This window comes from Maylandia zebra, linkage group LG7 (assembly GCF_041146795.1).
Source record: "Maylandia zebra isolate NMK-2024a linkage group LG7, Mzebra_GT3a, whole genome shotgun sequence".
In the NCBI taxonomy this organism is placed as follows: domain Eukaryota; kingdom Metazoa; phylum Chordata; class Actinopteri; order Cichliformes; family Cichlidae; genus Maylandia; species Maylandia zebra.
The window spans coordinates 10,635,068-10,661,538 of NC_135173.1; the positions used below are offsets into that span (position 1 = coordinate 10,635,068).

The following is a 26,471-nucleotide window of genomic DNA, read 5'->3' on the forward strand; positions in this document are numbered from 1 at the left end:
ATTAGAACTCTTCCAAGATTTTTAGTAGCTGCAACTATAGTTTGAATTTCAAAATATTATGCCACCTCATTTTTGAGTTATTGCATTCAGAAAACTTGGGTCACCACGCCATCCGCCAGGGGAGTATTGACAATACCCATCACAGGAGTGTGTGAGGGTGCAGCTCAAGCGTGAAGGAGTCTTTACATCAACTACATGAACATTTCTGACTCGCCATTAATGACACTCTGGATGCCCCTGTAGTTATCAGTGGGGTTCCAGTAAAAATAAAATAAAAAAACGATTTAAAAAAAAATCTGTAATTTCTAAATTTATAATATTTATAATTCTTTTCAGGTAGAGACATCAGTAAGTTTAGAAATGAACACCACACAATGCCAAGTGTATTTCACCAGTGATAATTACTGTGAATCATTGTATGTATGAGCAGTGAAATTAAGAAATTTACTGTGTTTTAAGAATGTAGCTTTCATTAAATCCACAAAAACAATAGAGTCCACACTTTCTGACTGTACTTTGAACTGATGCATAATTAATATTATTACAAAAGGCCAGAAGTTGCCTATATTTTTTAAAGGTCTTGATGCATGCTCGATCATCCAGGTAAGGAAATTTTTCATTTTAAGATCTAGCAACCCTGTGCCTCACTCAGAATCACACAACTCAGTCATGACAAATGTGTAGCCGGGATTGCCAGAGGTACAATCTTTGTGAGAACACTTTTGACAGACAACACATAGAAGCCATACATTTTTGAGTCAGCTATTGGTGTATGTCGAAACAAATCATTTTGCAACAAGCAAACACATTTATATTACCTTCAGTTTTTAATAAGCATCTATTTATTTAACTCACTAACATTGTGTGAGCTTTCAATACAAAAACACCCCACCACCACCAACATGAAAATTTACTCTGACTCACAAAACCTACAAAATACTTCCTCTATTTAAAGGCTTGTGTGTTTTCCACAAACTGACCATTGCAAAATGGGAAGCTTGCCAGGTTAAATGGTGAGCTGTTAACAGAATCCCACAGTGCTGTGTAATGTGCCAGACAATCCCGGTCTGCAAAAGCTTTGTTCTGTTTAATTTTCGTTTGAAAGAAATAAGTTCACAGTTTCCTTTTTCTCCATTGTTTTTATTTCCTTTCTTTTTCCACATGGTGGCACTAAGTCATCTATACAGAATTAATTAACGGTGCTGTAAAGTTAGAGCGGACTATACCATTATGCTTCTTTTGTAAGGAGTGACAGTGGTATCGAGAGGCTTCTCTCTTTTTTGGAAATTAAGGTTCAGTCAGGAAGTTTAGTTATCACTTTAATTACTGCAGACAAAAACACATTTTCCTTCCAAGCTGCCAACCTCACCCCGCCCCATCCTCCCTCTTGCTCAGTAAGTAAAGATGGGAAAGTGAAAGCTAGAAAGTCCATAGCTTGGCCACCGCTTCGGTTTGAACTTTCAAATCTGGAAGTGGAACATCTTGACAAAAAGGTGAGTAGCCGCAAGCATTTTAATACATTTTTCGTTTTTAAAACATAAGCCATTTTCCCTTTAAAAACCCCCACACGTAGGAACATGACAAAGAAAATGACGCATGATTGTCTACAACTTGAGAAAGTTTGGGTTGCATTTGTATTTGTGGTCTCAGAAGAGCGAGTATGAGTAATCTAAAAGATATTTAGAGACCGTGATCTCTGAAATCGGAAAAGATTTCAAACAGTTTGTGAACATGGAGGACCCTGCACAGAACCGCGGTTGCACAGACGTTCATGTTAAAATGCAGACAAGACAAGAATATATAACTTATGAATAATCTATGCAAAAGTTGTGAACATGGAGGAGTCTGCACGATAAACACGAGGGCAACGTTAAAAAAGGGTGCAAGAGTGACGTTAGGTCAACGTCACACTTCAACGTTGATTCAATGACATCGCCTGATATTGACTCAACATTGTTTCAATGTTTCCTTGCTATCTGGGCAGCCTGCCAGTGAAAGAGGAAGCAGTAGATGTAGCTTGCTCTGGTTCGTTCCCTGCTAAAAAAAAAAACGCATGGAAGAAAATGCCCAGGGATTTGCATCAGTTTGTTAGTGTACTGATAGTCTAGTTAGTTTGCTCATCTTTGATAATCTGTGCTTTTCTGTATATATGAAATGAATTTTCGTATTGTAACTGAGCCCTTACGGTTCCCTTTGATACATAATAACAGTTTTATCAGACGTCCTGCGCACTTTATACCTCTCTGTTCTGGGATTCCAACACGTTCTCACTCCCAAAGCGTAACATTTTACGCTAGGTGACAAATCGTCAACATATTACGTTTTCGGCTACCCACCACGTTCCTAAATGACGACCTCGGAAAAAAGAGGAAATATGAGAACCGCCTGGACTCCATCTACACATGTTCACTACGCATTAGCAGTCAGTGTACTATTTGTTTGTCACTCGTGTTTTATTCTGTATTCTTTGCTTAATGGTTGTTGGATTAATATTTCTAAACAGCCAAATATTTGTGCATGTCTTTCTATTCTGTTTTAAAAACGTATCATGGTACTGCTGTAGTTATTGAGTATAAACTAAAAGTATGTCTGTGAAGGTTCTCAGTCATCCAGGTCATCTAGTCAAAGGAGTTTGCAAAGAAAAGCGTCTGGACTTATTTAAGTTGCTTGAAGACTGTGATGATCCTCTAATCGCCTGAGCCAAGGTGTGAAACTGGGTGTGGGTCCCAATCAGCCAGAGTTTCCGGTGAGTTCATTGTGAAACCTGCGGTTGCATAAGGTGGTGGGGGGCACCTTATGCGAATTCGCATAAGGTGGCCCCACCTTATGCGAATTTGTCACGTCAATGTATGCGCTCGGTGTTTGCTGATATCAAACTGTAGCATTAGGACCACTGAGTTAACCTTTGTAGTGATACTCACTCCTTTTTATTTAGACCTGGTTTGATTCTGGGATAGTTGAATATTTGTATATAATCCCTGCAGCTGTCAGACTCTATAGCAGGGGTCACCAGCCTTTATTAAAACAGAGTTAGATAAAACTGTGAACAGTTTGGTTCATCTCTAGTTACATGGTTCTATCTTGATAAGCTGTCTTATCACAGATTAATTTTTCAAAAATATTAATGATTTAAGCAAGGAAAGGGCTACATGTCAACACACAACTCTTTATTTCTATTAATGTCTCACTTCATTCCTACCTGATTGACATGTTTAGGAATTATGAGTGATTGGCTCACTGTAGTTGTGAAAGTTGCTACCAATCAAATTATGATATGTTGAAGTTAAAATAAAACACAACTGTTTTAGATATTATCTAATATACATTTTGTAATTATCCTTATAATTACAAAATGTTTTATGTAAGATTTAAGTTTTGTGATTTAAATTTGACATCACAAAAGTATTTTGGAATTTGAATAATGTATTTTGTAACTGCAGTACACATAATACTGATTTTGAACAATTTTGTCCAGGTTCCTTGTCACCGCGGACTCCTTCAGCACCAAGCGTTCAGTTACAGAGTCGGTGTGTCAGATCAACCCCCCAAGCAGCGACGGCCATCTGGGACTGTCTAGTGGACGACTTCATGGCTGTGCCTTCACCTGGAGACTGGCGGTCCATCACAGAGGGATTCCAGGAGCGCTGGAACTTCCCTCTGTGCTGTGCAGCTCTGGATGGGAAGCACGTCCAGACAAAGGCACCCCATATATCATATAGGAGACACACACATTGATATACACTAAATATTTATTTCATTTCTTTTTTTGTGGTGCCCAAATTTATGCAGCTGCTTGATTTTGTTTAAACAATTATTGCACACTTTCTGTAAATCCAGTAAACTTCTTTTCACTTCTCAAATATCACTGTGTGTGTCTCCTGTATGATATTTAACTGACATTTTTTTATTGTAACAACCAACGATTTATACAGGAAAATGATGTCTATTAACAAGGTTGCCCAAACTTTTGCATCCCACTGTATCAGTATATTTTGTCATTAGTATAATATGAAATAAATTCTACATGTGTCAAGTCGTGTGCCAACATTTGCTGTGTAGTAGAACTGAGACATTAGTCATTATAAAAATTTATTTGAAATAATATTAGAATTCTCAAACAGAAAAACATTAAACATAAATATATAAAATATAAGTATTTACAGAGAGACAGGAATAAAAAGGACCAGTTGCTCTCCAGAGCAGGAACAAGGCTCAGGAGGAAATGCTCCATTGGAGACTGGTGTGGACTCTTCAGGGACACCAGGGTGGCCAGCTCCACCACCGATGGACCGTCCTGGGACCTGTCCCTCATCTGCCTCGGAGCCGTCCTCCCCTGTGGGCCTGTAAAACAGCACAAAACACAAAGAAATGAGAAGGCTGCTACTAGATTTTAATTTCAACATTGAGAAAAAAACAAAAACAGGATATAATCAGATTGGTTGTAGATATTTAGTAAAGGTGATCACAAGGCAATCCCACCGACTAAAAAGGTATCAGTGCTTGCTGTACATACCTGTGGGTGCAGCAGCAGGAGCTCAGGGACTGGGGAGCCAGGAGAAGCAACTGCGGATGCTCTGCTTCAGAATCAGTTGGTTCTATCAATACAGTATTAAATGTTAACAGGTTGAATATAATAATCATAGAGTAGACAGTGGTCCCTCATTTATTGCAGCAGGGGTTCTCAGAATAACTAGCCCCTGGCCACGCACTTTATACACTGTTTTCCCCACACACATGAACATTGGTCACAGTTCTCACAATTGATTCTCAAAGTGCAAACCTTTGTAGATTGCAAAACGTAAAAGTATTATTATGCCGCGGTTTGTCTGTCCGAATGAGGCTCATAGTTATGGGTGTTTTCGTGCTGTTTTTTCTATTGGACGTGATGGTTATCAAAACCAAACATGATAAATTTGGCAAGCGCAGGAGACACGACACGGAGGAGATTTGTCAATCAGGCTGCAGAATGCAATGCTGTGTCACAGCTGGCGGAGTGAGCCGTGTGGAGTGGAGGAAAAGGAGGACCCAAAATGCAGCAAACTGATGATACGAGTGAAGTTTATTTACACGGTGGCAGTGGCAAAAACAGGCAATGAAGCATGAGTAATGACAAACCTAAACTGGGAGAAACTAAAGAGCAAACCTGAAGTCTACAAAACGGAGAGCGGAGCAGAGAGACGCAGACTAAGGAACAGGATACCAAGAAACACAGGGTAACAGACTGACACGGCGTTATACAGACGAACCGGCAACAGGCAGGAGAACACACAGGGCTTAAATACACACACCAGTAATCAGGGGATGAGAAACAGGAGGGCAACACAGCTGGGAGGAATCTGAGCTGACGGAACAGGGGAAACGTAAACTGAGCACACTCACATATGACACAGACCTTCACAATAAAACAGGAAACTCAGAACACCACACCAAGACGCAGACCTGACACTGAGAGACAGACAGAATGACACATGGAACCTGAACTAAACTAAACGTGAGATACAACCGAGAACAACTCCTTAAACATGAAACTCAAATAATCATCATCATTAGATTAGATTAGATAGAACTTTATTAATCCCTCGGGTGGGTTCCTCTGGGAAATTCGATTTCCAAAAAAGCACAGCACCGACAGAAGTTACAGAGTTACAGAATATTATATATATACACACACACACACACACACACACACACACACACACACACACACACACACACACACACACACACACACACACACACACACACATATATAAATACAGAGACAATATAAATAAAATATACGAAGGGGATAAATAGAATAAATAGGAATAAAAAATAAAAATACAAGTGAATTGCACATTTCAAGTATTGAGGTCAATTGCACCAGGAGTTAAACAGTCTGATGGCGTGTGGGACAAAGGAGTTTTTAAGTCTGTTAGTTCTTGTCTTGGGGAGAAGCAACCTGTCACTGAACAGACTCTTCTGGTTGTTAATGGCCGTGTGCAGAGGATGCCTGGCATTGTCCATAATGTCCATCAGTTTCTTTAATGTCCTTTTCTCTGCCACTGTCACCAGAGTGTCCAGCTTCATGCCGACCACAGAGCTAGCCCTCCTGATCAGTTTCTCCAGCCTGGATGAGTCCTTCTTTGCTGTGCTGCTCCCCCAGCACACCACAGCATAGAAAAGTACTCCAGCAACCACCGACTGGTAAAACATCCTCAGGAGCTTCCTGCAGATGTTAAAAGACCTCAGCCTCCTGAGGAAGTACAGTCGGCTTTGGGCTTTTTTATACAGGTGCTCTGTGTTGCATGACCAGTCCAGTTTATTGTCCACCCACAGCCCGAGGTACTTGTACTTGTTGACCACCTCCACCTCCTCCCCCTCTATCTGAACCGGCAGTGGACCTTCTCTGGACCTCCCGAAGTCCACAACCAGTTCCTTAGTCTTTGAGGTGTTGAGTTGCAGGTGGTTTGTGTGACTCCATGCGACAAAGTTCCTCACCAGACTTCTGTACTCCTCTTCCTGATCATCCCAGATACACCCCATGATGGCCGTGTCATCTGCAAACTTCTGAATGTGGCATAATTCAGAGTTGTAGCAGAAGTCAGAGGTGTACAGGGTGAAGAGAAGAGGGGACAGCACAGTTCCCTGTGGTGCTCCTGTGCTGCTGACCACTGTGTCATCATCATCATCATCATCATGAACACAACAAGAGAACAAGAAAACAATCCCTGATGCAAACTAAAACCAAAACATAATAACCTCAAACATGGAATAACAAAAACATGAAACCCCACATACTGGGTCCAACGGACCCAGACCCGTGACAGTACCCCCCCCCCCCCCCTCAAAGGGCTGGCTCCCGACAGCCCCAAACAAAAAGCACAAGCACCAAGCCAGGGCGGGCGGAGGGGGCCCAGGAAGGAGGGCCCGAAACACAAAAAACCAGGAGCACGAGAGTCCAGAACCAAAACACGACTGCTCACTAGTCCGTAATACAGTAAAGTCCGGGGGTTGACAACACAAGAGCTGAAACAGTTCAGGGGACCGACCGTGCACACAGCAACGGCGGCGACGGACCAGGCGTGGATGAAGACACGGAGGCCGGACCAGGCGTGGATGAAGACACGGAGGCCGGACCAGGCGTGGATGAAGGGACGGCTGCGGCACCTGACGGCAGCGGGACGGCTGCGGCACCTGACGGCAGCGACGCTGCAGGCGGTGATGCGAATGGTGATGATGTGAATGCTGTAGGCGGTGGCGTGAATGCTGCAGGCGGTGATGTGGATGCAGGCAACGGTGGCGTGGAAGTCGCGGGGGATGAGCCAGCAGGTGACGGCTGAACGGACTCCCGGACTTGTAAGACTCCATACATCTGCCGAGTGTGAGGAGAAGGGGAAGGTGGAAACAAAATGCCGAATGACGACGTAGATGATCGTCCGAGGGCAGGAGTTAGCACCGCGGCTAGCACTCCCAGCGCTACGTTTAGCATCCAACCACCGGAGCCCTTTGATTTTTCCAAACCACACGAATGGACAAGATGGGTCCGTCGCTTCGAGAGATTCCGTCAGGCAAGTAATCTGTCTGCGAGCTCGGAGGAAAATCAAGTGAACACTCTCATATATTGTATGGGAGACGAAGCGGATGACATCCTGAGAGGACTAAAGTTAAGTGATGTAGACCAACGGGACTATGCTAAAGTGAGAGATAGCTTCCACAACTTTTTCATTGTCAGGAAAAATGTTGTTTATGAGCGCGCACGTTTTAATATGCGCAAACAAGAGCTGAATGAGACTGTTGATGCATTCGTGACTGCCTTGCATGCATTAGCAGAGCACTGTAACTACGGACCGCTCCACGATGAGCTGATAAGAGACAGAATAGTAGTGGGCTTGGCCGACACGAGGCTGTCTGAGTGCATGCAGATGGAAAAAGACTTGGACTTGGATAAAGCTATAAATATGGCCAGGCAGTCAGAAGAAATCAAAAAACAACAGTCAGCTTTGAGAAGTGAAACAAATGTAATGCATGTAAATGCGAAAACAGTTGACAGAGTGATACAAAAGCACGACAAAACAAAGTTCAACATGTACAAAAATAAAACTGTCAAAACACAACAGCAATATAGCAAGAGACAAAGTAACAAATGCTACAAGTGCGGAGGCTCTCCACATCCGAAACCTGAGTGCCCAGCAAATGATGCAAAATGTCATTTATGTGGAAAAAAAGGTCACTACCAGCGAGTCTGCAGACAAAGCAAGACAGTGCAAAGTATTGAGGAGGAAGAGGAGCAAGGTTTCTTCCTAGGCTCAGTTTCCAGTGACGGCCAGGCGTGGACAGCCATCATACAAGTGAAAGATGCAAAAATCACTTTCAAACTGGACACTGGAGCAGATGTGACTGTAATAGCTGACTCGGACTTATCAAAGATTTTTGCTAACGAACACAGACCAGTTCTCCAGCAGCCAGAAAAACCTTTGTTAGGCCCTGGAAAAACACCACTGGACGTTGCAGGTTTTACAAAGCTACAGCTCAACTACGGAGCGAAACAGACAACAGAGAAGGTCTATGTTGTAAGAAACCTGAACACCCCACTGCTAGGCCTGCCCGCCATTACAGCTCTTGACCTGCTGGTGCGAGTTGACGCGGTTTCAATGGACACTCTGAAGACTACTTACCCTAAACTTTGCAATGGTCTAGGGAAAGTGCAGCGGGCCTATCACATTAAACTCAAACCGAATGCTGTGCCGTACTCACTCAAAACTCCGCGAAGGCTTCCTCTGCCTCTGATGGGAAGGGTAAAAGAGGAACTCCAACGAATGGAAGAGCTTGGTGTCATTACCCGAGTTGAGGAACCAACGGATTGGTGTGCCGGCATGGTTGTTGTTCCAAAGAAAAACAGCCCTAGGCTAAGACTTTGCGTAGACTTTACCGGACTAAATGAGTATGTGTGCAGGGAAAAATATGTGCTGCCATCGGTTGAACAAAGTCTCGGAATGCTCGCAGGAGCCAAAGTGTTTAGCAAACTGGATGCCAACATGGGCTTCTGGCAGATTCCCCTGTCCGATGAGTCTGCCAAACTCACCACCTTCATCACACCCTTTGGGCGGTTCCACTTTAACTGCCTACCGTTTGGGATCAACTCAGCGCCCGAACACTTTCAGCGCATGATGGCAGAGGTCATCGAGGGTCTCGAAGGAGTGGTGTGTCACATTGACGATGTGTTGGTGTGGGGACGTAACCATCAGGAGCACGATTCCCGTCTCCATGCTACACTGCAAAGACTGGAAAAAGCAGGCATAACGCTGAATGTTGAAAAATGCGAGCTCTCCCAGAGCAAGGTTGCTTTCTTGGGTCACATCATAGCGGATACAGGAATCAGTCCTGACCTGAAGAAAACGGAGGCAATTACAGAAATGACAGAGCCAACTAATGTGTCAGAGTTGCGCAGTTTTCTGGGCATGGTGAATCAAGTGGGCAAGTTCATCCCCCATTTAGCTGAAAAAAACAAAGCCCTGCGAGATCTTCTTTCCAAAAAGAACGCATGGTATTGGGGAACTGACCAAGTGAGAGCTTTCAAAACATTACGAGATGCCCTGACCTCACCCCCAGTGCTCGCAATGTATGACCCCAACAGAGACATTAAAGTATCAGCAGATGCTTCATCCTATGGTCTCGGAGGTGTTCTTTTGCAGCTGTGGGAAGAAGGATGGCGACCAGTGGCGTATGCATCGAGGTCCCTTTCTCCTACAGAACAACGATACGCACAAGTGGAAAAAGAGGCACTGGCATCTACATGGGCGTGTGAGCGTTTTCGTGATTTCCTGATTGGTAAACATTTTTGTCTTGAAATGGACCACAAACCTCTCGTTTCCTTACTGGGAGGACAAGCTCTGGATCTCTTGCCACCCAGGATCCAGCGATTCAGAATGAGACTCATGCGTTACTCGTACACTGTGCAGTACGCCCCAGGGAAATCGCTCTGGACAGCAGATACTTTGTCCCGCTCACCTCTGAAAAAACCAATGAACCTGTCAGACAAAGAGCTAATGGAAAGCACAGACATATATGTCGACAGTATTGTAGCAAACATGCCTGTCAGTTCATCATATATGCAAACACTGAAGGAACAACTGAAAAGCGACAGTGTGTGTGCTCGCGTCATGGACATGTGCACCGAAGGCTGGCCAGAACATGCAAAACAAGAGCCTTTACTGCGAAATTACTGGCCTGACCGAGCCACGCTCACTGTTGAAGACGGCCTTTTGTTGAAAGACACACGGCTTGTCATTCCTTCAGCAATGAGAAACGAGGTGCTGGAAAAACTACACGAAGGACATCAAGGTGTTGTAAAATGTAAAGCTCGTGCACGCCAAACAGTGTGGTGGCCCGGGCTGAGTCAACAAATCTCTGAGATGGTGCTCAAGTGCAAAACGTGTATTCAAGAAAGACACAATAACAGTGAGCCACTCATGCCAACAGAATACCCTGCCCGCCCATGGCAGAGAGTGGGCACAGATCTTTTCGAGCTGGGAGGGAAAACTTACCTTCTCGCTGTTGACTATCACTCTACATTTGTTGAAATTGCTTTGTTAAACAGGACAAAATCAAACGACGTCATTACTCACCTGAAATCTTTCTTTGCCCGTCATGGCATCCCAGAGGTCCTCATGTCTGATAATGGGCCACAGTATTCAGGTCAAATCTTTACAGACTTTGCAGCAGCATACGGCTTCAAACACATCACAAGCAGTCCCAAGTTTCCGCAAAGTAATGGAGAAGCAGAACGTGCTGTGCAGACTGTAAAAAATCTTCTGAAAAAAGCAGCTGATCCTTATCTAGCTCTTCTTGCCTATAGAGCTACACCACTGCAGTCCGGATACAGCCCTGCAGAGCTTTTAATGGGCAGATGTCTGCGAACCACACTGCCAATGCTTCCATCGCAGCTGGAGCCCACACTGCCGGACAACGCACTGCTCGCTCAAAAGGAAAGGGAGAAGAGGATGATGGACATGGCAAACTTCAACAGGCGCCACCGCGCAAAACCTTTAGGCAGCCTGTCCCCAGGACAGCAAGTTTGGGTGACTGATGTCAAAACTACAGGCACTGTTATCCAAAATCACTCTACACCCCGATCATACACAGTGGAGTTGACAACTAAAAGTATGTTTTATTTCCCTTTGCCAACAGAATTATATCAGCAGTTTTGCTACAAAAATGAATGAACATGAAAAAGGTGTGTATTATTTATTATTTCACAGTCACGTTCACAATTTTTATTCTATGATTTTTAAATACACGCTTTCATTTTCTTCATTTACAAGCAGCAGACTTTGTTGATAGAAACAGGGCACAGTTAATCCAAGAAGTTTCTGAAGTGCTGGCGATAGCAGAAGAGCTTGGAGACCTGGTCCATCCTGAAGCCTATTCAAATATTCGAGCTACACCGACAAGTCAAGATAAAATGAGGGAGCTCTTTGAAAGAACACTGCGTTCAGGAGGGGTGAAGGTCAAAGCAGCCTTCTTTGATGCCCTTGAAAAACATCATCCAGAACTAGTGGAGAGGCTTGGTATGATTTGCTCTTATTAAAAAGGTCAAATATGGTTTAACATGTATAACAAGTTAATAGTTTCTCCTTTTATTTTCTATAGATGGCTAGTTCCAAAGCAGCTTTTGCATTCCTGCATCTTTTGGACAGAAGCGTCAAAGACCTTTCCTGCCCTTTTAAAACCGAACTTGAATCTTTTGTGAAAAATATGTACTGGTATTATATTTGATACATGAATTTTTTTGAGTTTTTGAAACCTCATTAGTGTGTTTTTTTCCCCCTAAAGACCTAAATAGACTGCACCCAAAATTTCTAAACTAACTGCTAAAAAAATGACAGAATTAGCAAATATGATACAATTTAAAATCAAATGTGCCAATTTCTTCTTATTGTTTTATAATTTGTCAATAAACAGTCCCGTTTTTTTAAAAACCAGTATTCTCTGGGAGTTATTTCATGGTTCAGGCTTTGGATAGTTAATATAGAAATATCTTATATGCATATGTTTTGGTCCATATATCATTTATTGACATTTTGTTAAACCATACTAATTTAAGAACAAGTCATGAATATGAGGCTTAATAAAAATCTCTGTGCAAAATAAGTTTTGCTTCTTAGCTTTTCAACATTTCTGTTGCATTCATTATACATTGGAGGGTTTGTTTTTTCCTTTATCTGGTGGGAGAATGGGAGCAACTGCGAGATAATGAGAGACTTGCAGTAGATAGATAGATAGATAGATAGATAGATAGATAGATAGATAGATAGATAGATAGATAGATAGATAGATAGATAGATAGATAGATAGATAGATAGATAGATAGATAGAGAGAGAGAGAGAGAGAGAGAGATTCTAAGAGGCTTTTCTAGTTCAATCCCTCGGTAACTGTCACAAGCAGTCAGTCAGTCAGTCACCTGTAGATGATGTTACTGAAAGCACTGTAGGTAGCAAAGTTCCTACTGTTTCTCAATGAACAGTCCAAACAGTTTAACGATTTAAGATTAAAAAGCTCCCACAGCAGCCAGAACAGACATTTCAAAGATGTTGATCTGCTAAATTTTATTAATTAAAACGTCATAATATAAGAAAGTATTTATAGAACTCTGTTGTTATACTGCCATGATAAATAATAGTGCCACGGTATACAAGCCACTCCTAAATTTAAGTGTGACAAACTAATTAGACAGCATTACGTCTTTAAAAGTTATTCTCTGTCTCATTTCTCAAAGACAGGAAGTTTGTACGTATCCTGGGGTTCGACCTTGTCTCATTCACAGCTCTGTCTACACACACACACACGAACACAGACCGTCACAACATGGTAATCTCCTGTGAGGAAAGTGTTTTCAAGTGTCATCTTGACCCATCCTTCTCTTCCTCGGTACTACTACCTACACTCCACCCAACACCCATCTCACCCCACCCCATTCTGCATTAATGCTCCCAATCCTCTTTGTGGGAGAGTGACGTCTGCTGTCAGAAACAGAGTTAAGCTCAGCAGGCATCAGGAGAATAGAGTAGAGAGAAGCTCCCAGCCGTAGGGATAACCAAGCAAGTTTGGACCTCCAGGGGGATGAATCTCTGCTGCCTACGCAAGGCTTGACTCTCCTCCCCGGGGGCTGCTTGTTCCTTTTGCTGGGGAGAATACAGGAGATCTAAATTTGCTGTGCCACGATAGCGACCTTCATCAACAGGTGGGCAAAAAAAGACTATCCACTGTCTGAGGGCCTTAATGGCCTCCATGGATAAGTGATAACTAACTGGAATACAAACTCAGCCTTGGACAATTTGTTTAGGATCTTTTGTTGCTGTTTCTTCTATTTCCTACAGGTTTGTCATCTGCAAGTCTCGAGCGGCACGATAGCTTACTCCCATATCAGGTGTGTCTGAAAGGTGTTTGTGTGAACATGCACTCAAAGCATTGACTGCGTTAGAGTGTGTCTCCCGGGGTTTGCTGAGGCCACTGTTTACTTGCAGCGTGAAGGTGTGATTGTATTTGTGTGTATGAAACAAGTCACAAGTGCTTAAAGAGTGCGTGATAGGTGGTCGGGCACCGTGGAGGTCAGAGCCCTGGATTTCATAGAGATGGAAGGTCATGCTTCTGACTGCTTTGGAGATGGAGAAAGGGACAGCTACCTCATTGACTACCGAAGGATTGTTGGAGACATGGAACCAGCACGGCCACGGCCCTCAAACAGAGATGGGGAGCAACCTCACCCGTATGGGGGATATGCCCACCCTGTGCTACATGGACATGGATATGAGACAGCAGCCCAGCGATACAGCGCTACACGTATTCAAGCTGGGTATGAACCAGAGAGGTCAGTGTCACACTCTCTTAGCAATCTTCGCACGCTGCAACATCACAAGCTTCTATGTGCAGATGTGATATATGAAGCCGTATAACTTGTAAACATTACACTTCCAGTAGCAACTGAGCTGTTTTCACTTTCTAGTTGCATTGGCTGTGCTCATTACAAGCTCATTTATCAGCTACCTGGGCAGCCTACCAAATCCTCTTACCTACTGTACTGCCGTCATAGGTGTATAGAAGGAGTTTCCATTGACAAGGACGGATTCTCTTTTGTTTGCGTTTCCTGTCTTCTCTCCAACATTTGTAATAGGATCTAGTTACAGTATGTTTGTAAGAAACAGAGACAGATGAGCCACATGCTTTTTGAAATGGATTCAGAATTTAACTGCTGACTAACCAACCATACCTTTATTTTTAGTAAAAATACACTTTCTCCTAATTTAGGTGCACCTTTTTCAATCAGCTAAAGTGATGGACAGAATAATAAAATATTCACTTAAGTGTATAAAATCTGCAACAAGAACAAATTATTGTAAATTTAAAGCTATATATATGTCTATAATGCTGTTGTCTTTTCATTGGGATACACCAGTATTTCGCTCAGTATTTAGATGTGGTGGTGGCTAACTCATATTCTCAGCTCCACGATGAGTGTGTGTGTGTTTTTAAATTTCAGCATGGCTGACTTCTTGATCAGCGGGGGTACGGGTTACGTTCCTGAGGATGGACTCACAGCACAACAACTTTTTGCTATCGGTGACGGACTTACGTACAAGTAAGAAATGCTAAATTTAAAATGAAAAAAACAAAACCCCCAAAACAACCCTCACACACACAAACACATTCATGGCATTGCTTACATGCTGACACAGATCCACATGCACCTAAAGAAACACACATATACACTGTTATGTCATATCTTCCATTAAATCTTTATTAATATCAGCAATGACACATCTGCTCAGGTTTTATTTGGGGGATTATTACGCATAATACTACTTTCAAGGATGAGTCTTGAGTGGTGCTACAGACATTAAAAGCAGTGTCTGTCAGAATGTGTGTGTGTGTGTGTGTGTGTGTGTGTGTGTGTGTGTGTGTGTGTGTGTGTGTCCTGCACATATCAGTGCTTTAATGGCTGTCAGGGTAGTTTCCTTAATGGGGCTATGTGTAGGGTTTATCAGTGTGCAGAGGATAAATGCAGAACGTTTCAGTGTGCTGCTGACAGATTATTTCTGCTTACTGTCAGCTAATAAAATAAAATAAAATGTTGCCGTGTAGGAGTGACTGCAAAATATATAGTTCACATACACAACTATAAGAGGTAGCTTTACAAGTGTTTTGCTGGTCAGTCAATGTCACTATTAACATTAAATGCTGCTTACCAGTCGCCACAGTGAGGCTGGTTTTGTTTTTTCAGTTAAGTCTTTGTGTGTTTCCTCATGGCAAAAAGTGGTCCTGGCGACACCTGCAATAGCAGGAAGCACTAAAAAGGTGGTGTTGAGTTTGTCAGCACGGTAGCATCGCAACAGTGGAAGATGCACACACAAAACTTTACAGGTGAGTAGCTGAGATCAAAATGAGCGCCGAGTTTGAAGATAGGTGGCATCCAACCCATGAGTGCTAACAACTCATGTGATGATGTAGTGATCAGTGAGAGCTGAGATCAAATCGACGCGCTGACCAGTGCAATGACTGATGTGACCCCACTGAAAAGTGATTTCTAATTTAGTTTGTGCAGTACTTCATAGTCGTCATGATCTTATCTCTCTGTCACCTCTCCCCTTTCAGTGACTTCTTGATCCTCCCCGGTTTCATAGATTTCACTTCTGATGAGGTGGTAAGTGTCATCATACTGTCTAATATATTAAACATAGCCTACTGCTCAAACTTTCTCAGTGTACTGCTCATGTGATGTGATGTAGTTGGGATTAGGGTTCTTCAACATGGGTTATGTCACAACACTAGTTGCTATAATCCCTGTGAGGTTGCTGCTTTGGTGAATGGCAACACAGGAATAGTTTCCTTTGAAAACTGCCACGAGCAAAGTGAGCTAAGTGTGCTTCAAACACAGTGTCCTTTAACTCATTATATTTTATATTGCTGTTATTAAGGTGCTGCTGTAATCAGTCCCTAACTCTTTGTTGTGTTGCTTAGTTAAAGGTGCATGAGCACGGGGTTGTTTATTTGACTTGCACTGTGTTCATCTTTTTGAACTCTGCTGGAACATTAAATTAATTTCATGACTAGATCACATGGGTTATTGCTGGAGAGCAGGTGTTCGAGGAAGCCACCTGGGTCCTTTAAACACTCACCCGGTTAGTACAGCAACTCCACTTCTGATGCGTCCAAACTGGCTCACTGCAGGGCAAATGAGCCAGTTAAGAAATACTTATTTAATTTGCTAAAACGCTTGTTGTAGACCTCAGTGTTGCAGTATAAGGTGATAAATTTGTTTCCAAATGCATTGAACTTTTAAGGATCTAACTTCAGCCCTGACACGAAAGATTACCCTGAAGACGCCTCTCATTTCATCTCCTATGGATACAGTCACGGAGTCATCCATGGCCATCGCCATGGCAGTGAGTACAAACACTGCAGAGTGTTATATACATCACACTTAGTAGCTGAGTAGGTACTGCTCAAATGATGCTTTTCTTCACTTACTTACTCCTGTCTCTAAATGGTTGGATTCAGCTGATGGGAGGGATTGGAATAATTCATCATAACTCCACTGCTGAGTTCCAGGCCAATGAGGTGCGCAAAGTGAAGGTGAGACAGAAAAAGTCACTGCACACATGTGCTCTAATTAAACAGATGAAATCATTTTTGATCTATGAAGCCCCTAACAGCCATCTGATATGGAAATTAAATCCCACTCGACATTCGTGTTTCTGTTTTTGCTAGAAATTTGAGCAGGGCTTTATTACAGATCCAGTGGTAATGAGTCCCCGTCACACAGTAGGCGATGTGTTCGAGGCCAAGTTACGCCATGGTTTCTCTGGGATCCCGATTACAGAGACTGGCAAGATGGGCAGCAAGCTGGTCGGCATAGTTACCTCCAGGGATATCGATTTTCTTTCTGAGAAGGACCATGACCAACCTCTTGAAGAAGTGAGTGTATTAATGTTGTGGACGATTCTGCAAGAATTTGTATATTTTTGAGAACATAATCTGGTAAACGGTAAATGGACTGATTCTTATATAACACTTTTCTACTCTCCCGGAGTACTCAAAGTAAGAATTATAATATCAAACGAGTGTGTGTGTGGTCACAGTTTATTTTCTGATGCAGGCAATGACAAAAAGAGAAGATCTAGTTGTTGCACCAGCTGGAGTCACACTAAAAGAAGCTAACGATATACTGCAACGTAGCAAAAAAGGTAAAGCTTTAAAGAGTAACTCTGCCGTATAGGTAGCAATCATAATTGTGACTGTAGCATATTTGGCCTTTCCTTTCTCATTCTCCCAGGTAAGCTCCCCATAGTTAATGACAACGATGAGCTCGTCGCCATTATCGCTAGGACTGACTTGAAGAAGAACAGGGATTATCCTCTGGCTTCCAAGGACTCTCGTAAACAGCTGCTGTGTGGAGCCGCCATCGGTACCAGGGAGGACGACAAATACAGACTGGACCTCCTCGTGCAGGCTGGAGTCGATGTTGTTGTCCTGGTAAGTTTTGATTGTATTGTAATTAAACTTTTGTTTGATCTGTTATTTGATTCTAATTTTTTATTGGATCACATATAGTCAGCTAAGTCATTGGTCTCATAATAATCACCGGATGAATGGAACTACAGAGTTGGTATGAGTGTTTGACCGATCTTAAGTCATTTTCCCATAATTTTGTTTTATTATTATTATTATTACAGGACTCTTCTCAAGGAAACTCAGTCTATCAGATTAACACGATAAACTACATCAAGCATAAATATCCCGAACTACAAGTGGTTGGAGGAAATGGTGAGCACCATTTCTTTACTTGGGACTGTCTTCTTGAATTCATCTTCTACATTTGTGCCTTTCTTTGTCACTTTTCTGTGCCTCTGTCTCTCTCTAGTGGTGACAGCTGCTCAGGCCAAAAACCTCATAGATGCCGGTGTGGATGCCCTGAGGGTGGGAATGGGGTGCGGCTCTATCTGTATCACACAGGAAGGTACGATCATACTTAATCATGGGACATAAAAATGTATGAATTTCACTGTATTGAGGATACTTTGCTCCCAACCATCACATCGTGGTCTTGTTTCTCAGTAATGGCCTGTGGACGGCCCCAGGGCACATCAGTGTACAAGGTTGCGGAGTATGCCAGACGTTTTGGAGTGCCGGTAATCGCTGATGGAGGCATTCAAACTGTTGGACATGTGGTAAAAGCTCTTGCCCTGGGAGCATCTACAGGTAAAAGAAAGAAATTTTCTCTCATTTTCTGGAGGCATTAAATTTGTGTGTATACTTGGATTAGTCACTGAACAATTCAGTCTTTTTCCTTCCTCAGTAATGATGGGATCATTGCTGGCGGCAACTACTGAAGCTCCAGGAGAATATTTCTTTTCCGACGGTGTGCGCCTGAAAAAGTACAGAGGAATGGGCTCCTTAGATGCCATGGAGAAAAATAACAGCCAGAAACGCTACTTTAGGTGAGATTTTTACTGGAAAACACTTAATCTGGAAAACTTACCTTGTTAATCATGTGAATTATGTTTGTGTGCCCAGTGAGGGAGATAAGGTAAAGGTAGCTCAAGGTGTTTCGGGGTCAGTACAAGACAAAGGCTCCATTCATAAGTTTGTTCCTTACCTCATTGCTGGCATCCAACATGGCTGTCAGGACATAGGAGCCAAAAGTTTGTCCATTTTACGGTAAGTGTCAAACTGTGCGTCTGTTTAGTGTGAGATTTGTTACGTGAAGGCTTTCGCCAAGTATCCTCCTGTGATCTGTCTCCAGGTCAATGATGTATTCTGGAGAACTGAAGTTTGAGAAGAGGACCATGTCGGCTCAGATGGAAGGTGGCGTCCACGGGCTTCACTCGTAAGTCTGACGTTTGACTGTTTGTTTAAGGTGACCTTTACCCCTCCGCTGCAACCCCTTCTTTCTCCATGTATGTCTTTTTCTTTTCCTGTTTCTGTTGTCTAAACATTTTAATACCAGTGACAGTATGTGAACATGCTGTTGTTAGATATACTTCATTGTTAAGTGTCCATTAATTTACCTTCAACAGTATAAAACTCTCTTATCTTTTTCTCTTTATTACTCATGCTATCATATTAGATATTCTTTTGTGCCATGTAAGTAATCATTACCTCCATCTTCTCCTTTCTTAAAAAAACCATCTTCATTTATTTTTCTAACTGTAAAGTTTATGCTTTCCCTCTTTTTTTTCTATTCCACATGTAGTCATGAGAAGCGGTTTTACTGAAACAGGTGGAAGAGGAAACACCCGATCGGGACCCAACGTCCCGACCCCAGCAGCTATGAGCAGATGCACCGGGCGCATGTGATCAGAATGCAACGCATGAAGCTCCTGTGACTTCTACGCTCTAAAGTTTAAACAAAACTATTCTGTGACCTTCTGTTCATTGGTGTCCCAGCTCTGACCCCAAAACAACTCTCTTAAAGTTCAAAGAGCCTAAAAGGATCGAGCCAAAGAACAGAGTTTTAGAGGATGGTCACAAACTCTTAATCTGTTGTTCTCCCTCTCAGGTCAAGGTGTAGAGGGAATCCTGTTATTACCTATTCTGTTGTTCCCTTTCAACAAACTTGTCATGATATATCTGCCGAGCTTGATAGAGAGGAGTACAGCCATATATTTCCTTGCTCATTTACTACTTTTACTACCCCTCCCCCCCTTTTTTTTGTGGGAAATCAAGTAAATAACAGCGCACAGAGCTTTAATCACATACTTTTAGTTCTCTTTCTCTCATATATATAACAATAACAAGTGAAGTGTGCTAATAAACACAGAAGAGTAAAATTCTCATAATGTTTTTAGTGCACAGCTTTGTCACTCAAGTCATTTCTTTGATGCGTGTCGGTGAGCTCTGTGCTGCTCTGTCATAGAAGGGACAAGAAAAGCATCAGCCTTAATTTATAAACGAGCACTCCAAATAGGGAGTGCCTTCAAAAAGCAATTTACACTCTCACCTGGAACTTTACTCTTATTTTAATGTTATTGCTTGATTTAAAGGAGAGTATTCACTGTTTTCTTTCATCATTCTCATTTTTATTGTCACTATGCAACCAAAGCTCCACTTAGCTTTATAGTACATGCTGTATTCTCCAAAAATGCTATTTTGCAAAAGGTTATCATTAATAACACAGCAGGATATAGAATGGTTGGTTATTTGTCTTTATTTCCCAGACTCAGTATTAAAAAAAATAATAATAAAGCACAAAAAAAGGTAGATGGATTATCTAGTGTTGCAGTAGAACAAAACCAATATTCCAGTTTTGATTTATTTATTTCTAACGATCTTTACAAATATCACTTTTAAATGAATTTAATTTTTCCTTTTTTCTGTGAGGTACTCAGTATATTTGGTTAGAGACGTATTACATGTATCACTCAGTTTTTAAAAAAATCAACAATTAATTTTTAATTTTGCCAACAATTTGTCACCAGTTAATTAAACTTCTTACTAGTTGACACATCTTAATTATAAACAATGCCATAAATAACATCTTTTTTTGGTCAACCTAGGAATCAAACTTTCATTTAATGTAACTTGTGTCATATACTGGATGTATATGTATTTGAATAAAGAAAAAATTTCAAACAACAGTTTGATACTATTTAAAAACTGTTTTGCTACCACTTTAAATTCATGCAATGTAATGATGTTGTTTTCATTCTTCAAAGATATTCCACTGTTAAAAGAAAACACCCAGAAACAACTCAAGGAAACAAACAAACGAAAAACAAAAAAACACCAGCTTGTCCCTATTAATGCTTTTACACTCAAAATTCAAAGAAACCTCAGAAGGTTTATATATTTAGACTGTAATTCTTTTAGCACACTATCGGGAAAGGGGAGCGGAGAAAGTTAAGCCCTTTCAAGTATGTCTCACAAACCACAGAACGCATCAGCAACGCAAACTTTAACTTTTGTGACTTTTGCTTGTCCTATGGCTGCTAGATTTCCTCGACACAATCCTGGATTTTCACTAAAACAAAATAAAGCAAAAAAAAAAAAAAAAATTGAACTCCTTTTTGGCTAACTTCTTTGCCACAAATATTACCTTTTTTAGAAACAAATGTTTGATTTTACATATGATTTCAATGGACACATTCTAAAATTATAATGTTGCTCAAATAAAGCAATACTGCAAGGAAGAAATAGGTTGCTGAAAACAGCATAATGAAGACAGTCTTATAAACTTTTTTTTGTTTGAATATACAATATCAACAGTACAGTATTTACAAAAAATATTGGCTCATATTTTAGGTCTATATAACGTTTTTGACATATAGACTACGGTTTAATTCCCCCATTTAACCTGAATAGACTTAAATCTACACAATTTGTATTCCAGTTACACCCAGTTTTATTTTGTTTTTTAGCTTTCTACAATTCAATGGTGTCACTGCAAACACTCAGTGCATCAATTTGTTTGCACACACTGACAAACTCTGCTTGTACAGCCATATCCCATTCCAGCTGTTTGCTTTCACTCAGGTGTTTAGTTCCTGCCAATCGGCCAGACCCCCGACTGTCCTGGGAAGCTAAGCTCAGGGTTCGGTAACGTCTGTGGTATGGCAGGTGGGGGATTGCACGTGGGAGGCTGCTCTGAGTAAAATTTTGCCCTCTGTTGGCCCATGAATGTGATCGCAGCTTTCCTGTTTCTATGGAATGGCTGCAAAGGCCCTGGGTTGAACCAGTAACACTCCCTTTCCAATCACATTGGTCTGGTGATAATGGTTGATTTCTACGAGCTGTCATACAGCCTTGAGGTTGGGAATACCTGGAGTTGGACAAGGTGTTCTCTTGATCTACATCTCCACAAGAAGAAGTTCGGTAAAGGGTATTTCCCACAGAGCTGGGCCCTTGCTTTGATGTACCTTGGCTTGGGGAGCTCAAGGAAAGGCTTGAGGAAACAGGTATGAGTCTTGGGAAACCAAAGATACTATGAGAAAACAGGGATTCGCTGAACAGAGCTTGGTCGATGCTGCGCGACAAGTCTATGGGAGATGGAGGCTGCAGATCCACAGTTGAGTCAGTCTCGAGACTTAAATGATCCAGTGATGACAGGCGAGTCTCAGGTGAGGCTGTAGGTTTATGCGGTGGGTTTGGGGGTGTGGGGAGAGGTAGTACAGTTTTGCTTCGGCTGGGTTTGTGATCACAGTCTGGTATATTTCCAGGAGACTCCACAATTGAGTAAAGAGGAAGAACCTCTGACTGCTCCTTGGCTACAACATCACAGGCCACCAGCTTTTCTTGCTTACCCTGGGAAAGGACGGGGGAATTTGCACCATCCTGAGAGGTTATGGTGAGCATTCGTGAAGGAGAGCCACCGGATAGACGGGACCAAGATCCTGGTCTAGGATGTGCTATGGTCTTGTTAGAGTTGCTACAGAATAGAGGATGTGTGCCAATGACAGACAAACCTAGGCAGACCCCAATCTCACAGAGTCTGCAGCCTACTTGGTAGCCCCACCATGGCCAAGGCTGAAACCCATGGCCATCAACCCCACCCAAACCAAGGGCATGCAGGATCCCATAAAGCTGAAGACCTCCACACCCTAACAAACACAAAGAAGTTCCTACTCCAGCTCCTGCTGCCCTACCCCAGTCCTTCACACTAGCAAAGGGGCAAATTGCAGGTCGCATCACCTCAGGAGATCCTCCACTCTCTCCATTGTCATTTAACCTGTAAATGTTTCTACTGTTGACTTGTGTCAAGCAGTAGAAGATGAGGTATGAGCATGAGAGAAAGGTGGCGAGACATACGAACACACCCTGAGGAAAGAGCAGGATGACAGTCGGGAGGCTGTGAAAGAGCTGAAAAATCCCAAAACATCCCAAAGAGATAATAAAATGTAACAGGGCCAAACATAGCAACAAGCAAGGCTTTGGCAAGGCTGAGAAGGAGGCAGAAATAACAGGTGAAAGTGAAAGATGCTTGCATGAACGAAAGGAAAGAAGGAGGAAGGCCAGGGAAAATGCTGAGATCAAACATGGCAATGGCAGTTCGGAGAGCAGCAGAGAGACAACAGGGGAAAGGCGATCTTGGTAACTGTAAGCATCGTAAAGCAAACAGAAAGCTTGGATCCCTGCAAATGCCAAAATGAACAAGTGCAGCATTGTGAAGTAGGGGCTTCCTGGGGGACACCTCAGGGGCAGCCCTAACAGGCAGACTACAGAGATTAGGCCAAATACAGTGAAGACAGAGCCCAGGCCATAGATATGTGCTTCCCATGCAAATCCCCACGTAGCCAGGGCAGAGTTCCAGTCTGAATACAAAGGGACCAAAAATGAAGGGGTGAGAGCCAGAAAGGGGTGCAGAGGCTTGTTGTGAGTAAAATCCTCTGGGTAGGTAGGTGTCCAGGAATGATTTAATGTTTTGCAGGTTGTGGCAATTGTGTCCATGTTACCATCTAGCCGGCTTGGGCTTCTGGCTTTTGAATCATTCTTGGAGTCATCTGTAAAGAATATAAAAAACACATGAACACCATATTGGTTATGTCAAAAGAAAACCAAAAAGTAGAAAATTTAAGTACAGACTTAATTTAAAGTTTTTCGTTGGCAAACGAGCAAACATGCTAACTTGCATAAATATGATGGTATAGTAATACATAGACAGTGTAAAAGATGGACATCGCTATGGTTTTTTAAAACATAGTATTAAACATGTCTTAGTTTTTAAAAATTTAATATGTCTCTAAATGAGTGACTGAGCCTGTGAACTCAGCAGGGTAGGTCAAGTCAGGAGTCGTTTTTCCCATAGACTTCTATAGGGCCGCCCTCTGGTGGCCATTAATTAGAATGCAGGTTTAATGCTCTGTAAGCTACATCCATGTTTTATACTGTCAATGTCATCAGCACTTTATCCATGTCATCATGAGCATGTTAGAATGCTAGTGTTAGCATTAAGCTCAAAGCATGGCTTTGCTTCACACCTAATACACCTGTGTATTTTTATTATTTTTTTGTGTGGTGGTAATGTGTCATATTATCTTTAATAATGACATTTTTTTCTCGAGAAATGAACATACTGGTGCTAATCTAACCTCTGGATACAGGCCAAATTTATTTTTACGCACAATCTTCATTTTCTAAAAAGAGAGCAGGGTGTAATCTGCTGTGTGTGAAGCTAATCCATAATAAAACAGAACGGGCTTGTAACTGGGAATCTAACTGGGTCACAGACAGAGTGGGAGCATGAGCAGTAGGTTGTGTGCATATGTGTTTGTGTGAAAGTGAGGAAGAGAGATACTGTATGTGTGCTGATTAGCCAGTATTGACCTCATGCCTGCTCTCATTTTGTGTGGCTATAAGTAAATTTGCATTAGTGAAGCGATGTTGTTATCTGTAAGAATGCGAAAGAGGTTTATGACTGATGATAACATTGTAACAAACAAAAAATGTGAGTTTCTTATTCTGTATATGAAATAAGCTGTATAGGGCAATCAGGGAATCAGGGAACCTACTGGTTATAAATGGAATGTGTCCTATTTCTGGTCCTCCATTAGTAGTGAAGCAATCAGTATAGATGCAGCGAACAGAGAGCACTTATAAGTGCGGGGCTTTCGCTCTGCTGTCTATGAAATCTAATAAAAATGAGAGTACATTTAATATGTACTCCATCTTGATGCAGTTATTCAATAAACTTGTTGTTACATTGAAAATGTGTGGTGTTAAATGCATACACAGGAGGAAGCAAATTCCTTATTAATTTCTTTCAAGTCCTCATATGCTTGTGGACACAACATTTACTTTGACAAGTAAATGCTAGTATTTGTGTGTGTGTACAGTAAATAGTGTGCATGCTGCATTATCCAGTAACCTTTGAGTGCGGGCTGACTGCAATGTGAATAAAATGTTTTACTTTAACAGGAGAGTGTAAGTTTGAACTGGAGAATCTGTGCTAAAAGGCTTGAATGAGAAAGACCAGGGCAGAGAACTGAGTCAAAGAGAGACATTTGAAGAAAGTGATGCAACCCATTCTGTGAATGTAAAAGAACTGTGTTTGCCAGCAGAATACATATCATAAGCACTGCAGTGACATGTGGATTCTGAGTTTTTGGAGGTTATGCAAGGAAACTGAAATGCACTGTAGGGCATAGTTTCAGCTTTAGATTTAAAGTAGGAATGCTGTAAATAATTAAAGGACTCTTACCTTCTTTTTCCTCCATGCTGGCAGTTTCTCTCTGTAAAATAAGATCTGTAATATCAATGAATCCATCTCTGTTTCCCTTTGTGGTAACAGAAATGCCTGTGGTCCATCCAAGAGTGTCTGGCCCCGGTCCAGTGGGCAGTGATGAAGTTGAGTTCTGGTCTGATGTGTGTGATGGGAGTGAGCCAGGGAGAAGAAAGGGTAAGTGAGTATCAGTCATCTGATTTTGAAAGCCTGGGAATGTTGGCTGATTCTCTCCAGACTCTCTAGGATACAAAACTGATGCGGTGTTGGTCTCAGCTGGCTGATTCTTTAATGTTTGTTCATGGGTAAGCTTGGGTGGTACACTTGCTGATGAGGACTTCATTGTTTGCATTCTCTCTGTGGAGGCAGTATCTACTGTGGCACCCTTTGTGGGTCTGGGTATGGGTCCCTTCTCATTAGGAAAGAAAAGAGATGTCTCAGCGCTCTCCAGTAAATCGCCATATTCACCAATCACACCTTGTCTGTCTGTGTCCTCAGATGATGATAAGGACCAACTTAAAGGGGAACCCAGGAAGTCATCATCCTCGGGTGCAATCATGGGGTCACTTGGTGCTGAACCGGGTACATGAGGTCTACTCGAGAGCTGTTTCAGAAACTGCCCTGCCTTGTCACTGTCTGGCTGTTGTGTTTCTTTCACATTTTCTCCAGTTAACGCTATGGCACGAAGCGAGTGAGGCAAAGAGAGAGGCAAGAGAAAATAAATATTCCACAGAGAGACCATGTTGAGGGTCGGCAAACTTGACCTCAGAGTCACTTGGAGTTGTTGTGCAGTCACATGTTTGAGTAATCCCTAATATCAGGTTTCCAAAGATGTCATTCTTAACACACCTGGAGAAAACAATCACACGTAGGAAAAACAAGTAATGCCAACTGCCTTCAAATATGTCTTGGACATCATAGATAAAGTTAAACTGCTGCATGTGGGTCACAGCGAAAATCAAAAATTGTTGGTGAAAATAACGGCAGTGTGATGAATATGAACACGGTGTGCTGAAACCCTCTGCTAGACTATAAAGTCTTGTGACGTGCACACAGTACAAACATTAAAATGCAAAAACCCACTTAAACAAGAGCATTAAAAAAAGAGACATTAGACCACGCAACTCTGTGTGGCAGCCATTCCTTTTTTAGCTTCCTTACCTCATCTATAGCCCTCTTTGCTGCAGCCTCTTTAAACATATATGCCGCTCTGTGCTGCTGCATGTCTGCAGTCTCTGTCTGCATTGCACGGCGTGTCCTTTCATACTCACTCTGCTA

General features: G+C 42.1%; 1 protein-coding gene, 1 long non-coding RNA gene and 1 other non-coding gene across 5 annotated transcripts; 2 read left to right on the forward strand and 1 right to left on the reverse strand.

Annotated features, from left to right (window-relative positions):
* The first annotated feature begins 1,135 nt into the window (after positions 1-1,135).
* LOC143419349 (uncharacterized) lies at positions 1,136-4,033 on the forward strand. The gene is made up of 3 exons (XR_013099304.1): positions 1,136-1,493; positions 2,598-2,746; positions 3,476-4,033. It is a non-coding gene; the product is annotated as an uncharacterized LOC143419349 (long non-coding RNA).
* An 8,601-nt stretch (positions 4,034-12,634) lies between these two features.
* impdh1a (IMP (inosine 5'-monophosphate) dehydrogenase 1a) lies at positions 12,635-20,168 on the forward strand. Of its 3 annotated transcripts, XM_024803236.2 has the most exons (17): positions 12,635-13,223; positions 13,360-13,850; positions 14,520-14,618; positions 15,632-15,680; positions 16,321-16,422; positions 16,538-16,612; positions 16,748-16,954; positions 17,136-17,223; positions 17,313-17,512; positions 17,713-17,803; positions 17,901-17,996; positions 18,095-18,238; positions 18,336-18,477; positions 18,554-18,697; positions 18,783-18,866; positions 19,107-19,123; positions 19,233-20,168. In XM_024803236.2, exons 2-17 carry the CDS (start codon positions 13,615-13,617, stop codon positions 19,334-19,336), a joined length of 1,878 nt encoding a protein of 625 aa, XP_024659004.1. In that variant the 5' UTR covers positions 12,635-13,223; positions 13,360-13,614; the 3' UTR covers positions 19,337-20,168. The 3 variants fall into 3 exon arrangements, with proteins under 3 accessions (XP_024659004.1, XP_076741843.1, XP_004553356.1); XM_076885728.1 differs by lacking the exons at positions 12,635-13,223; positions 13,360-13,850; positions 14,520-14,618 and adding an exon at positions 16,091-16,158 and having other exon boundaries at positions 15,647-15,680; XM_004553299.5 differs by lacking the exons at positions 12,635-13,223; positions 13,360-13,850; positions 14,520-14,618; positions 15,632-15,680 and adding an exon at positions 15,762-16,158.
* On the reverse strand, positions 20,056-26,443 carry prrt4a (proline rich transmembrane protein 4a). The gene is made up of 3 exons (XR_013099305.1): positions 26,355-26,443; positions 25,173-26,042; positions 20,056-23,475 (listed from the first exon to the last, which is right to left on the reverse strand). It is a non-coding gene; the product is annotated as a proline rich transmembrane protein 4a (transcript).
* Between the last annotated feature and the right edge of the window lie 28 nt (positions 26,444-26,471).